General features: G+C 35.4%; 1 protein-coding gene and 1 non-coding gene across 3 annotated transcripts in view; both read left to right on the plus strand.

The window, feature by feature from the left end:
- The window catches only part of LRCH2 (leucine rich repeats and calponin homology domain containing 2), a 91,677-nt gene extending 78,277 nt beyond the window's left edge, over nt 1-13,400 (plus strand). The window contains exons 16-21 of one of the 2 annotated variants that reach the window (XM_060137575.1): nt 294-344; nt 2,598-2,655; nt 3,417-3,529; nt 3,711-3,848; nt 4,002-4,079; nt 13,281-13,400. In XM_060137575.1, coding sequence (XP_059993558.1) covers nt 294-344; nt 2,598-2,655; nt 3,417-3,529; nt 3,711-3,848; nt 4,002-4,079; nt 13,281-13,400 — 558 coding nt within the window. The remainder of the gene's footprint in view (nt 1-293; nt 345-2,597; nt 2,656-3,416; nt 3,530-3,710; nt 3,849-4,001; nt 4,080-13,280) is intronic. The other variant, XM_060137576.1, reaches the window with a different exon arrangement.
- Nucleotides 671-799, plus strand: LOC132514162 (small nucleolar RNA SNORA35). The gene has a single exon (XR_009538654.1). It is a non-coding gene; the product is annotated as a small nucleolar RNA SNORA35 (small nucleolar RNA).
- Nucleotides 13,401-13,893: the final 493 nt, after the last annotated feature.

Consider the following 13,893-nt stretch of genomic DNA (forward strand, 5'->3'; position numbering starts at 1 on the left):
ATTTGATGTAAGTAGATACTACTTCTAAAACTTTAAAGGCTTATGAATCACCTGAAATACAGATTCTGATTCAGTAGGTCTTGGGTGGGGCCTGAGATTCTGCATTTCTAACAAGCTCCCAGAGGATGCTGATGCTACTGGTCCACAGACCACACTTTGGCAAGGTGGTAGATGGCATTTTCCAGATTCTTCCTTTAGTAGTTAATCAAAAAATTTTCAGTTTTCCTTTTATATGTCTAAATCATCATTCATATTTTAATTTCATCTTTCATCTTCTTGTTTTTATATTTTAGCAAGACAGTGATAATGCTAATATGTCACCACAATCTCCAGTATCATCTGAGGTACAAGTTCTGTTTTTAAATGTGTTTACATAGGTTTCTTTGTCTCTTCTCTCTAACCTCATCTTTCTTTTTTTTAAGTGTAATTTATTCACCCATATTTAAAAATCCATAGTAGGTTAATTTATACAAACCTAGCCTATAAAAAATTCTAAGAACACTATATTTTTGAACAAATATTCATAATCAATATCACTTAGTTATTGAAAAATGCCTATAGATTACAGAAAATAATTCACTTTATACATTTTTTATGTTTTATAATTCATCCATATTTTGAAATCAATGATAAGAACAGCTTTCAGATTTTAAATTTGAAAAAAGTACTTCAGCATTGTGCAATGGCCTTTGGTTTTTCTCATAACCAGTTAGGTCTGAAAGCAATGCAAGAAAAACTTCCTTTTTCCACGAGAAACATCCCTGTAGTGGGTTGTTCCTATCGACAGGAGGGTACACCTTTCCTAGCATCTTAGACCTAAGGAGGAGCATGGGGAGAAGGGGTAGATGAAAGTTAGAGTTTCTGAGATCTCAATCAAATACTTTGGTGGTTTGAATGATTAACTCTTCTAATTTAGTTAAACCTATTGCTTCACAATAAGAGATAAATTTAAAAAATTCTAAACAGTATCTCTTCTACTTCAGATTACTTTAGTATTCTAAAAGTGTATTGGCATTAGTAAATAGATGATTATGTGTTCATTTGGTGAATTCAGAACTTTGTCTAAACGTTTGGATGATCCAAATTCACCATATAACTTTGGTTAATTAGCCAGTATTTCATCTTATATAGGTGATGTTAATTTTTTAAAAAGCCAGGATTCTTTGTCTATTGTTTTGGGTGAGTTGCATTATAAAACTGTTAAATGGACGTGGACATTAATTTTATAAATATGTTTCTAAATTATTTATATGGCAGGAAAATGGTTTGCATTCTTTTAGAAAATAATTTAAATTAGGATATCCTAAAATTAGTCTTTGTCACATGCTTTTGTAAATCCTTTTTTTACTTTCAGTTATAACAAATGTAAGTGCTGCCTTATTTAACTAGGTACTTCATGATTTTATGATCTGTGCTCATGGGGAGAGTATCAGTGCCAGTTTTCTCAAATAAATTATATTGCTTTTATAATACATTTTTCCTTACATTTGGATAAGTGAAAATTTTGTCTGGAAATTCATAACACTTTAACCGAAGTAATCAAGACAAACTGAGGCTTGTAGAGGGATAGGGTGGTGAGCATGTATTTTAGTAGCTCAACTGACTTTCAACTTGAATTGCTTATCATATGTTAATCAGAAAATTAAGAGAGTCAACAGAATTCTGATTGTTTTAGTTTCATCTGTGAAAGGAAAATGATAAAAACAATTAGTATAATTGTACTATAGTATAGTGCTTTACTATTAACAAAGTGCTTGCCTATACATTTAAACCTAAGAGCAGTCCCATGAGCTGGGTAGTATACTCATCATTTTACAGCTGCAGAGACTGATAACTTTTCTTAAAGACTCCAGTCGATAAATGGTAGAGAAGTGACTGAAGCCCAAACTCTGGCTACTTCAGTTGTTGTACAGATTAAATAAGATGCTGCTAAAATTACATTATCTTTCCATCTTATAATTTACAAAGTGTTTTCTTTTAGTTATCTCACTTAATCTTTACAGCATCCCATTTTAAAGATGAAGGAACAGTTACAGAGAAATTAAATGTTTTGCTCAAGGCTTAGCCTAAACTTTCTGACTCTAAGTTCAGATTTTTAAAATATACCACAGTTCTTTCCAAAGCACACTACTGTGTGAAAGCACTTTGAAACAATGTGCATTCAGATAGAAGAAATAATACTTTATTATGTATCACTCTGCAGCCCCTATTAGTATGAATGTGTATATTTGCCTCAGATTATCCACTAAGGGTCAAGTCCAAAGTAGGTACTGAGTAAGTTTTACTAATTTCACTTATCTTTTCATTGAAGCTTTTTTTCATTTTGGGGGAGACTTTAATCTGGTTCTTCATTCAAAAAATACCTATTTTATATGCTTCAATAATTTTCATTTTCCTTATACTATGAGGGAGAAGTCAATTAGCAAATATTTATAGACCTTTTAGAAGTGAAATATATCAATTTGAATTGAAATGCAGTTTACCTTTCTCTACTACACTAATCATGGAAAAAAATACTTCTCAAAATTGGAATGGATATGAATAACTACCTTGATTATTTTGAAAGAAAAGAGGTTTTATTTGTTTTTTGTTTTTAGGATTATGATAGAACTGATGCTTTTTCACATGGTCCCTTTGGCTTGAAGCCTAGATCAGGTAAATATATATTCTGCAAGTAAAATTTATTGGCTATATATGAAACGAGTTTCTCAGCTTAAATGGGATTGATTCCATAGTTTTAAGTACACATAGATTCTTTCCCCTCTCCTAAAAGTAATTTTCTCTTAACCTTATTTGTCTTTCCAATTCCCATTCCCCATTTCTTTCTTCCTCTTTACTTTCAAGCTCCTGAAACCTCAGCTTTTTGCCTTAGATATACTGCAGTCTTATTTCTACTCTACTGTGACTGCTATTAGAATGACCACTCTGCCAGCAGACCAAACACTGTTTGAAATTATAGCACTCCATTATATTGTGGTTTTAAAAAGGGATCTTTTCGCATTTGGCAAGCCCAAAAGAAAATGGATCCATGTTACTTGGCAAGGTATTGAATTATAGTTTTTATTCGTGAATAACTGTATTGACCTTCAAGAATAATTTCCTTTTTCTTTAAAGATAATAAAGGCTGATTTGTGTTCAGTAATAATTCTTAACCTGGATCATAAGTTTCTAATAATATATGTTTAAGTAAGAACATGTATAGGTGGTAGAAATTGTTACACTTGTCTTCCCTGTTACTTTCAATTATGCAAATAAGCAGATTTCAGTTATATTCTGTAAAAAATATTTAGAATTTATTAATAATAATAGTGTTTTATGTCATTTTGTTCTGGTTCTTTTTATCATGTCTCTTTCCCCACCGATGGTTGATCCTTCCTGTTAGCTTTGTAATAAGCTAGGAAATTTCTGTTTTATAGCTTTTAGCCGCTCATCTCGTCAGGAATATGGGGCAGCAGATCCAGGTTTTACAATGAGAAGAAAGATGGAACATCTACGGGAAGAACGAGAGCAAATACGACAACTTCGCAATGTAAGTCATATTGACCTTTCAGGTCTCCTTTATAGAAATGGGTTTAATGTGGAAAATTAACAAGGTATATTTTATTTTCAGTAGTCTTTAAAATTTTAGATTACATAATGGTTAGTTGTATAAATATATAACATATATGTTTAGATAGAATATCTGTGATTTATACCCGTTTCTTTTGTAGAATCTCGAATCCAGGTTAAAAGTAATTTTGCCTGATGACATTGGAGCTGCACTGATGGATGGGGTTGTTCTTTGCCATTTAGCCAATCACATAAGGCCACGCTCTGTAGCTAGTATTCATGTGCCATCACCAGCAGTGGTAAGTTTTGTCTGCAATTTGTTAGTTCTCTAAAGGAAGATAGAGCTTCTTGAAACAATCTTTAAATAATATACTTCAATAAATTTAATTTTCAGTTTTTATTAATTTTGTATAAATATACCTGAAAATATACCTTTTTATCTTACTTTACAGCCTAAACTTAGCATGGCAAAATGTCGAAGAAATGTAGAAAATTTTCTTGATGCTTGTAAAAAGCTGGGTGTCTCACAGGTAATTATTTTTCTAACAAAATGATCATTGAATTATTAATTTATTGCATGCAAACTGGATTCTTCTTCACAGTAGGAATGAGTAATGCTTTCTGAACATGAAAATGAATACCTTCCCTTGGTACCTTCTACTGAGTCCCAGCTTCAACTGTAACAGCTATCTAATGAATGATTTTAAGCTGCTTTTAAAGTAATTGTAGAAATAGTTTCAGTTTTTCACCATTGAGGGTGATGTTGGCTGTGGGTTTGTCATATATGACCTTTATTATGTTGAGGAAAGTTCCCTCTATGCCTACTTTCTGCAGGGTTTTTATCATAAATGGGTGTTGAATTTTGTCGAAAGCTTTCTCTCCATCTATTGAGATGATCACATAGTTTTTCTCCTTCAATTTGTTAATATGGTGTATCACATTGATTGATTTGCGTATATTGAAGAATCTTTGCATTCCAGGAATAAACCCCACTTGATCATGGCGTATGATCCTTTTAATGTGCTGTTGCATTCAGTTTGCTAGTATTTTGTGGAGGATTTTTGCATCTATGTTCATCAGTGATATTGGCCTGTAGTTTCCTTCCTTTGTGACATCTTTGTCTGGTTTTGGTATCAGGGTGATGGTGGCCTCATAGAATGAGTTTGGGAGTGTTCCTCCCTCTGCTATATTTTGGAAGAGTTTGAGAAGGATAGGTGTTAGCTCTTCTCTAAATGTTTGATAGAATTCGCCTGTGAAGCCATCTGGTCCTGGGCTTTTGTTTGTTGGAAGATTTTTTTTTTTTTTTTTTTTTTTTTTTTTTTTGCGGTATACGAGCCTCTCACTGTTGTGGCCTCTCCCGTTGCGGAGCACAGGCTCCGGGCGCGCAGGCTCAGCGGCCATGGCTCACAGGCCTAGCCGCCCTGCGGCACGTGGGATCTTCCTGGACCGGGGCACGAACCCGTGTCCCCTGCATTGGCAGGCAGACTCTCAACCACTGCGCCACCAGGGAAGCCCTGTTGGAAGATTTTTAATCACAGTTTCAATTTCAGTGCTTGTGATTGGTCTGTTCATATTTTCTATTTCTTCCTGGTTCAGTCTTGGCAGGTTGTGCATTGCTAAGAATTTGTCCATTTCTTCCAGGTTGTCCATTTTATTGGCATAGAGTTGCTTATAGTAATCTCTCATGATCCTTTGTATTTCTGCAGTGTCAGTTTTTACTTCCCCTTTTTCATTTCTAATTCTATTGATTTGAGTCTTCTTCCTTTTTTTCTTGATGAGTCTGGCTAATGGTTTATCAATTTTGTTTGTCTTCTCAAAGAAACAGCTTTTAGTTTTATTGATCTTTGGTATTGTTTCCTTCATTTCTTTTTCATTTATTTCTGATCTGATTTTTATTTCTTTCCTTCTGCTAACTTTGGGGTTTTTTGTTCTTATTTCTCTAATTGCTTTAGGTGTAAGGTTAGGTTGTTTATTTGAGATATTTCTTGTTTCTTAAGGTAGGATTGTATTACCCTAAACGTCCCTCTTACAACTGCTTTTGCTGTATCCCATAGGTGTTGGGTGGTTGTGTTTCCATTGTCATTTGTTTCTAGGTGTTTTTTGAGTTCCTCTTTGATTTCTTCAGTGATCTCTTGGTTATTAAGTAGTGTATTGTTTAGCCTCCAAGTGTTTGTATTTTTTACAGATTTTTTCCTGTAATTGATATCTAGTCTCATAGCATTGTGGTCAGAAAAGATACTTGACACGATTTCAATTTTCTTAAATTTACCAAGGCTTGATATGTGACCCAAGATATGATCTGTCCTGGAGAATGTTCTATGAGCACTTGAAAAGAGTGTGTATTTTGTTGTTTTTGGATGGAATGTCCTATAAATATCAATTAAGTCCATCTTGTTTAATGTACCAAATAAAGCTTGTGTTTCCTTATTTATTTTCATTTTGGATGATCTGTCCATTGGTGAAAGTGGGGTGTTAAAGTCCCCTACTATGAATGTGTTAGTGTCGATTTCCCCTTTTATGTCTGTTAGCATTTGCCTTATGTATTGAGGTGCTCCTATATTGGGTGTATAAATATTTACAATTGTTATATCTTCTTCTTGGATCGATCCCTTGATCATTATGTAGTGTCCTTCTTTGTCTCTTGTAATAGTCTTTATCTTAAAGTCTATTTTGTCTGATATGAGAATTGCTACTCCAGCTTTCTTCTGATTTCCATTTGCATGGAATATCTTTTCCATACCCTCACTGTCCGTCTGTATGTGTCCCTAGGTCTGAAGTGGGTCTCTTGTAGACAATATATATACGGGTCTTGTTTTTGTATCCATTCAGCCAGTCTGTGTCTTTTGGTGGGAGCATTTAGTCCATTGACATTTAAGGTAATTATCGATATGTATGTTCCTATTCCCATTTTCTTAATTGTTTTGGGTTTGTTATTGTAGGTCTTTTCTTTCTCTTGTGTTTCCTGCCTAGAGAAGTTCCTTTAGCATTTGTTGTAAAGCTGGTTTGGTGGTGCTGAATTCTCTTAGCTTTTGCTTGTCTGTAAAGCTTTTAATTTCTCCATCAAATCTGAATGAGATCCTTGCTGTGTAGAGTAATCTTGGTTCTAGATTTTCCTCCTTCATCACTTTAAATATGTCCTGCCACTCCTTTCTGGCTTGCAGAGTTTCTTCTGAAAGATCAGCTGTTAACGTTATGAGGATTCCCTTGTCTGTTATTTGTTGCTTTTCTGTTGCTGCTTTTAATATTTTTTCTTTGTATTTAATTTTTGATAGTTTGATTAATATGTGTCTTGGTGTGTTTCTCCTTGGATTTATCCTGAATGGGACTCTCTGTGCTTCCTCGACTTGATTAACTATTTCCTTTCCCATATTAAGGAAGTTTTCAACTATAATCTCTTCAAAGATTTTCTCAGTTCCTTTCTTTTTCTCCTCTTCTTCTGGGACGCCTGTAATTCGAATGTTGGTGCCTATAATGTTGTCCCAGAGGTCTCTGAGACTGTCCTCAATTCCTTTCATTCTTTTTTCTTTATTTTGCTCTGTAGTAGTTATTTCCACTGTTTTATCTTCCAGGTCACTTATACATTCTTCTGCCTCAGTTATTCTGCTGTTGATCCCTTCTAGAGAATTTTTCATTTCATTTATTGTGTTTTTCATCCCTGCTGTTTGCTCTTTAGTTCTTCTAGGTCCTTGTTAAACGTTTCTTGTATTTTCTCCATTCTATTTCCAAGATTTTGGACCATCTTTACTATCATTATTCTGAATTCTTTTTCAGGTAGACTGCCTATTTCCTCTTCATTTGTTTGGTCTGGTGGGTTTTTATCTTGCTTCTTCATCTGCTGTTTGTTCTTCTGTCTTCTCGATTTTCTTATCTTACTGTGTTTGGGGTCTCCTTTTTGCAGGCTGCAGGTTCATAGTTCCCGTTTTTTTTGGTGTCTGTCCCCAGTGGCTAAGGTTGGTTCAGTGGGTTGTGTAGGCTTCCTGGTGGACGGGACTAGTGCCTCTGTTCTGGTGGATGAGGCTGGATCTTGTCTTTCTAGTGGGCAGGTCCATGTCTGGTGGTGTGTTTTGGGGTGTCTGTGGCCTTATTATGATTTTAGGCAGCCTCTCTGCTAATGGGTGGGGTTGTGTTCCTGTCTTGCTAGTTGTTTGGCATAGGGTGTCCAGCACTGTAGCTTGCTGGTCGTTGAGTGGAGCTGGGTCTTGGTGTTGAGATGGAGATCTCTGGGAGATTTTCGCTGTTTGATATTATGTGGAGCTGGGAGGTCTCTTGTAGACCAGTGTCCTGAAGTTGGCTCTCCCTCCTCAGAGGCACAGCCCTGAGGCCTGGCTGGGGCACTAAGAGCCTGTCATCAACATGGTACGAAACTCCAGAACTCCACACTCCTGAGGCCCCTGTCTGGATGTGCCACCTCTCCCCTTCTGTGCAGGTCCAGTTAATTTTTATATGTGTTGAAAAGTATGGATTGAAGTTATCTTTTTTTAGGCCTGGGATTGGTTACACACATTTTTTTTTAAACATTATTATTGAGATATAATTAACATACCATAAAATTCACCCATTTAAAGTGTATAATTCAATGATTTTTAGTATATTCACAGAGTTGGGCAGCGGTCTAAGTGTAGAATATTTTTTTATTTTTTGCATTTTTGAGTGTTTTATTTATATGAAACTGGATAAAATGTGTTTATTTCTCAGAAAAGACATGTGGAGGTAGAAATGTACCTTTCAACTATTCATGGGTACACTGGTACACTGGGGAGATTGTAAAAGTGCAGATTGTGATTCAGTAGGTCTGGTGGGCCTGAGTTCTAGTTTTTTCACAAGCTCATTTTTTTGTTTACCATCTTTATTGGAGTATAATTGCTTTACAATGGTGTGTTAGTTTCTGCTTTATAACAAAACGAATCAGTTATACATATACATATGTTCCCATATATCTTGCCTCTTGCGTCTCCCTCCCTCCCACCCTTCGTATCCCACCCCTCTAGGTGGTCACAAAGCACCGAGCTGATCTCCCTGTGCTATGCGGCTGCTTCCCACTAGCGATCTATTTTACATTTGGTAGTGTATATATGTCCATGCCACTCTCTCACTTTGTCACAGCTTACCCTTCCCCCTCCCCATATCCTCAAGTCCATTCTCTAGTAGGTCTGTGTCTTTATTCCTGTCTTTCCCCTAGGTTCTTCATGACATTTTTTTTCTTAAATTCCATATATATGTGTTAGCATATGGTATTTGTCTTTCTCTTTCTGACTTATTTCACTCTGTATGACAGACTCTAGGTCCATCCACCTCACTACAAATAACTCAATTTCGTTTCTTTTTATGGCTGAGTGATATTCCATTGTATATATGTGCCACATCTTCTTTATCCATTCATCCGATGATGGACACTTAGGTTGCTTCCATCTCCTGGCTATTGTAAACAGAGCTGCAATGAACATTTTGGTACATGACTCTTTTTGAATTATGGCTTTCTCAAGGTATATGCCTAGTAGTAGGATTGCTGGGTCATATGGTAGTTCTATTTTTAGTTTTTTAAGGAACCTCCATACTGTTCTCCATAGTGGCTATACCAATTCACATTCCCTAAGTGTAGAATATTTTTATCACCCCAGAAAGAAACCTCTTACCTGTTAACAGTCCCTCTCCTGTTCTATCTCTATGAATTTTCCTATTCTGGACATCACATATTATTGACATCATATGTTATGGGGTCTTTTGTGTCTGGCTTCTTCCATTTAGCATAATACTCTCAAGGTCCATTCATGTTGTAGCATAAAGCAGTACAGACATACCCAGTTTTATTGCACTTCACTTTATTGTGCTTCACAGATACTGCATTTTTTATGAATTGAAGGTTTGTGGCAACCCTGCATTGTCAGATGATGATTAGAATTTTTTAGCAAGAAAGTATTTTATAATTAAGGTTTGTTTTAAGACAGTGTTATTGCACACTAATAGAGTGCAGTATAATGTAAACATAACTTTTGTATTCACTAGGAAACAAAAGTTCATGTGACTTACTTTATTGTAATATTTGCTTTATTTTGGTGATCTAGAACTGGAGTCTCTATCTCTGAAATATGGCTCTACCTCATTTTTTAGGGCTCTATGTATATACCACAGTTTGTTTACCGTTCATCAGTTGATGGATATTAGGGCTGTTTCCACTCATTGTTTATTGTGAATAATGCTGCTATGCACATTCATGAACACGTTTTTGTTTGAAAATGTTTTAATTCTCTTAGTTAACTAGGTTATATGGTAGTTTATATGGTTGCTCTATGCTGGATTACATGGTAGCTCTATGTTTACCTTTCTGAGGAACTGCTAAGCTATTTTCTGATTTACATTACCACCAGCAATGTATGAGGGTTCTAATTTCTCTGAATCCTCACCAGCAATTATTATTGTCTACCTTTTTTTTTTTTTTTTTTTGCAGTACACGGGCCTCTCACTGTTGTGGTCTCTCCCGTTGCGGAGCACAGGCTCTGGACGCACAGGTTCAGTGGCCATGGCTCATGGTCCCAGCCGCTCCGCGGCATGTGGGATTTTCCTGGACCAGGGCACAAACCCGTGTCCCCTGCATTGGCAGGCGGACTCGCAACCACTGTGCCACCAGGGAAGCCCTTGTCTACCTTTTTGATTCTAGTCATACTAGTGGGTCTGAAGTGGTCTCATTGTGGGTTTTTTTAAAAAAATATTTATTTATTTATTTGGCTGCACCGGGTCTTAGTTGCAGCATGCAGGATCTAGTTCCCTGACCGGGGATCGAACCCGGGCCTCCTGCATTGGGAGCACGGAGTATTAACCGCTGGACTACCAGGGAAGCCCCATTGCGGTTTTGATTATTAGCATTTCCTTAATGATTAATGATGTTGGGCATCTTTTTGTGTGCCTATTGACTATTTGTATATATTCTTTGGAGAAATGTCTTTTCAAATCCTGTGCTCATTTGTTAATTGAATTAGTCTCCTTTTTATTATTAACTTCTGTATATATTCCAGATACAGGTTCCTTATGAGAAATATGATTCTAGTTTTCTGAGAGTTCTTACCACAAATGGATGTTGTTGTGTCAAGTGCTTTTTCTACATCTGCTGAGTTAACATATTTTTTCTTTCACAGCATTGTGAATTACATTGGTTGATTTTCAGATATTAACTCAAACCTGGACTGCTGGGATAAACCCTACTTGGTCATGATGGATTTTGTTGTTGTTATTTTTATATTGTTGGATTCAATTTGCTAAAATTTTGTTTAGCCCTTTTGCATCTATGTTAGTGGGGTTATTAGTCTTCTGTTTTCTTTCTTTTAATGGTTTTGCCTGGTTTTGGTGTCCAGTAATGCTGACCTCATGGAACATGTTAGGAAGTATTCCCTGCTGTTCACTTTTCTTGAAGATTTTGGGTAGAATTGCTATTATTTCTTTATTAAATATTTAGTCAAATTCATTATTGAACCTTGAAGCCATCTAGGCAAGGGGTTTTCTTTGTGGGAAAGTATTTAACTACAATTCAATTTCTTTATTAGATATAGGGCTATTCTATTTTTCTGTTTGTTCTTGTATGAGCTTTGGTATACTGTATCTTTCAAAGAATTTGTCCATTTCATGTAGTTTGTCAAACTTATTGTTATAATGTTGTTTATAATGTCCCCCTTATTATCATTTTAGTATTTGTAGACTCTCTTGTGGTGTCACTTCTTTTATTCCTGATATTGGTAATTCTTGTATTTTCTCTCTTTTTTGTGATTAATCTAGCTAGGGATTTATGAATTTAAAAAAATTTTCTCAATGAACTAATGTTTGGTTTCATTGATTTTTTTTTTGCTATTATTTTCTGTTTTTTAATTTTATTGTTTTCCTCTCTCATCTTCATTATTTCCTTCTTTATGCTTACCATTGGTTTACTTTGCTTTTCTTTTTCTAGTTTCTAAGATGAGAATTGAGGTCATTGATGTGACACCTGTTTTTCTTTTCTAATATATATTTTAGTGGTTTTTTGAATAAATAAGCAAAATATTAGGAGGGCAACAAATGTTGCAGTGAAAATGGAGTGAGAAGATAGTTTTTGAGAACTCTTGATAAATGAGATATTATCAGTAGTATTTGGTGATTGACTTACGGGAGTAAGGAGGAAAGAGACTACTATGATTCCCAGGTTTATGTTGAGAGAGATTGAATAGTGTATTACTCACTGAGGTATAGAATACAGAGGAGAAGTTAATTTAGTAAGAAGTAGTTCTGTTGTGGACATATTGATTTTGATATGTCTGTTGGATATCCATTTGGCTGTATCAAGTTGACATTTGTATCTGGAGCTCAATAGAGAGATCTTGGCAGGAAATAAAAATTTGAAAGTTATCAGGATGGAAAATATAGTTGTTACTATTTGGGAATAAGGGCCCTGTCTTGCCAAGGCTTCCAATGTTTCTAGAAACACTGAATTAAAAAAAAAAAAGTGGGCTTCCCTGGTGACGCAGTGGTTGAGAGTCCGCCTGCCGATGCAGGGGACACGGATTCGTGCCCCGGTCCGGGAAGATCCCACATGCCGCGGAGTGGCTAGGCCCGTGAGCCATGGCCGCTGAGCCTGCGCGTCCGGAGCCTGTGCTCCGCAACGGGAGAGGCCACAACAGTGAGAGGCCCATGTACTGCAAAAAAAAAAAAAAAAAAAGTAATGTTTCTAGATTTTTAAAATACTGTGGTAGCTAACTAAAACAAATTATGGACCAGATGGGACCTGTAGATGGTCTGTTTGCCACCCAATGTATCCATTCTTATTTTCCTGAGATAAGCGAGTGTCCCACCTGAAGCAGTAGAATGCATTATTTCTTCAAAAATGCAACCAAATTTATTTGTTGTGCACATGCATGCAGATCTTCAGTTAAAACCCTTGTAGTTTTGATGAGGCTTTGAGAATACCAAGGAGAGGATATAGTTTGAAAAGAGAAGAGGGTGAAGACAGAACCGTTGGAAACATTAAGATTGTTAGAAGAGGATCAGTGAAGGCTAATGAAACCTAATGCAAAGTTGTCTCTGAACCCTCTTTCTCATAGAGTTGTGAATATCAAATGACACACGTGATGACTTAGAAGAGAAGGCAGTTGTTATTTATTAAATTCTAGACTATTGGAACTAAGAAGCAACACATCACTAGAAGCTGGAGGGAAGTAACCTTAAGACAAAAAAAAAAGTACTGAAGTGCTGTATACATCACAGACCATGGAACCTCAGAACTGATAGAAAGAACCAGAGTGGCTAGTTTTGTATAGGACTGAACAGTTTACAAAGTGGTTCCGTATATAGACTGCTCTGTTTGTTTCTCACACAGTTCCATTTTCAGGTTGAAAAAACAGAGTCTCAGGGAATTTTAGTACCTTTAGTACTTCATATGGCCCTTAGATCCCTTGGTTGGAAATGTAGTGCTCTTTCTGCTGTAGCATGAAAGCTTAGGGAACATTTAGCACCACTGTCTCACTTTAAAATATTTGCTTATTGTGTGTATCAGATCAACTTCAGGTCAAAATACAACCTGTAAAATAGAATTCCATACTATAAAAATGTATTGAAACAGACATTTTAAAATTAGATTTTAATCTAATTAGAATTGTGTACTTTTAACTTGAAGTTTCATAAAAAGCATGTTTAAAAACCCAGTTCTGACTTTTTCAGGTTTTGCTACACTATTAAGAAGCAAATGTTTAGATATCATTTGTTTTTTTTTTCAGGAAAGACTCTGTTTGCCTCATCATATTTTGGAAGAAAGAGGTCTTGTGAAAGTTGGTGTCACAGTTCAGGCTCTTCTTGAATTACCTACAACCAAGGCATCTCAGCTTTCTACGGCTTGATTATAACATTTAAAAATCATAAGTGTCTAGTTTCATTTGAAGTGATTTCAAATATCTCAAATTTATGAATAAGGATGTCTAATCAAAAATAATTTTATTACATCAAGCCTTAGGTTTAAGAAATATTATGTTAAAACATTAAAATTCAATTTTGCATTGCCCAAACTTCTTTTGGGGGAAAACTGGATCAACTTAAGAGTTTTTGATAAATTCAAATTCTCTTTTTATTAAGTCAGCTGATAACCTTGATTATTTTTCAATAATCAGATTAATACTAAATTTAAAATGTGGTTTCAATTCAATAATCACATTAGGTTTAATTTTTTTTATCATAGCATACTGGTGAACATGTGGATAAGGTAATCATTTTTTACCAATTTAAAACAATTCTATATTTGAGTTATTTAATATGCTTGTAATTCTAGTTTATACATAATTTCTTCAATCTTTGGTCTTAGTTTTCTAGAAAAAAGTGAGTAGAAATTATAGAACT

Source organism: Lagenorhynchus albirostris, chromosome X (assembly GCF_949774975.1).
Source record: "Lagenorhynchus albirostris chromosome X, mLagAlb1.1, whole genome shotgun sequence".
Lineage (NCBI taxonomy): Eukaryota > Metazoa > Chordata > Mammalia > Artiodactyla > Delphinidae > Lagenorhynchus > Lagenorhynchus albirostris.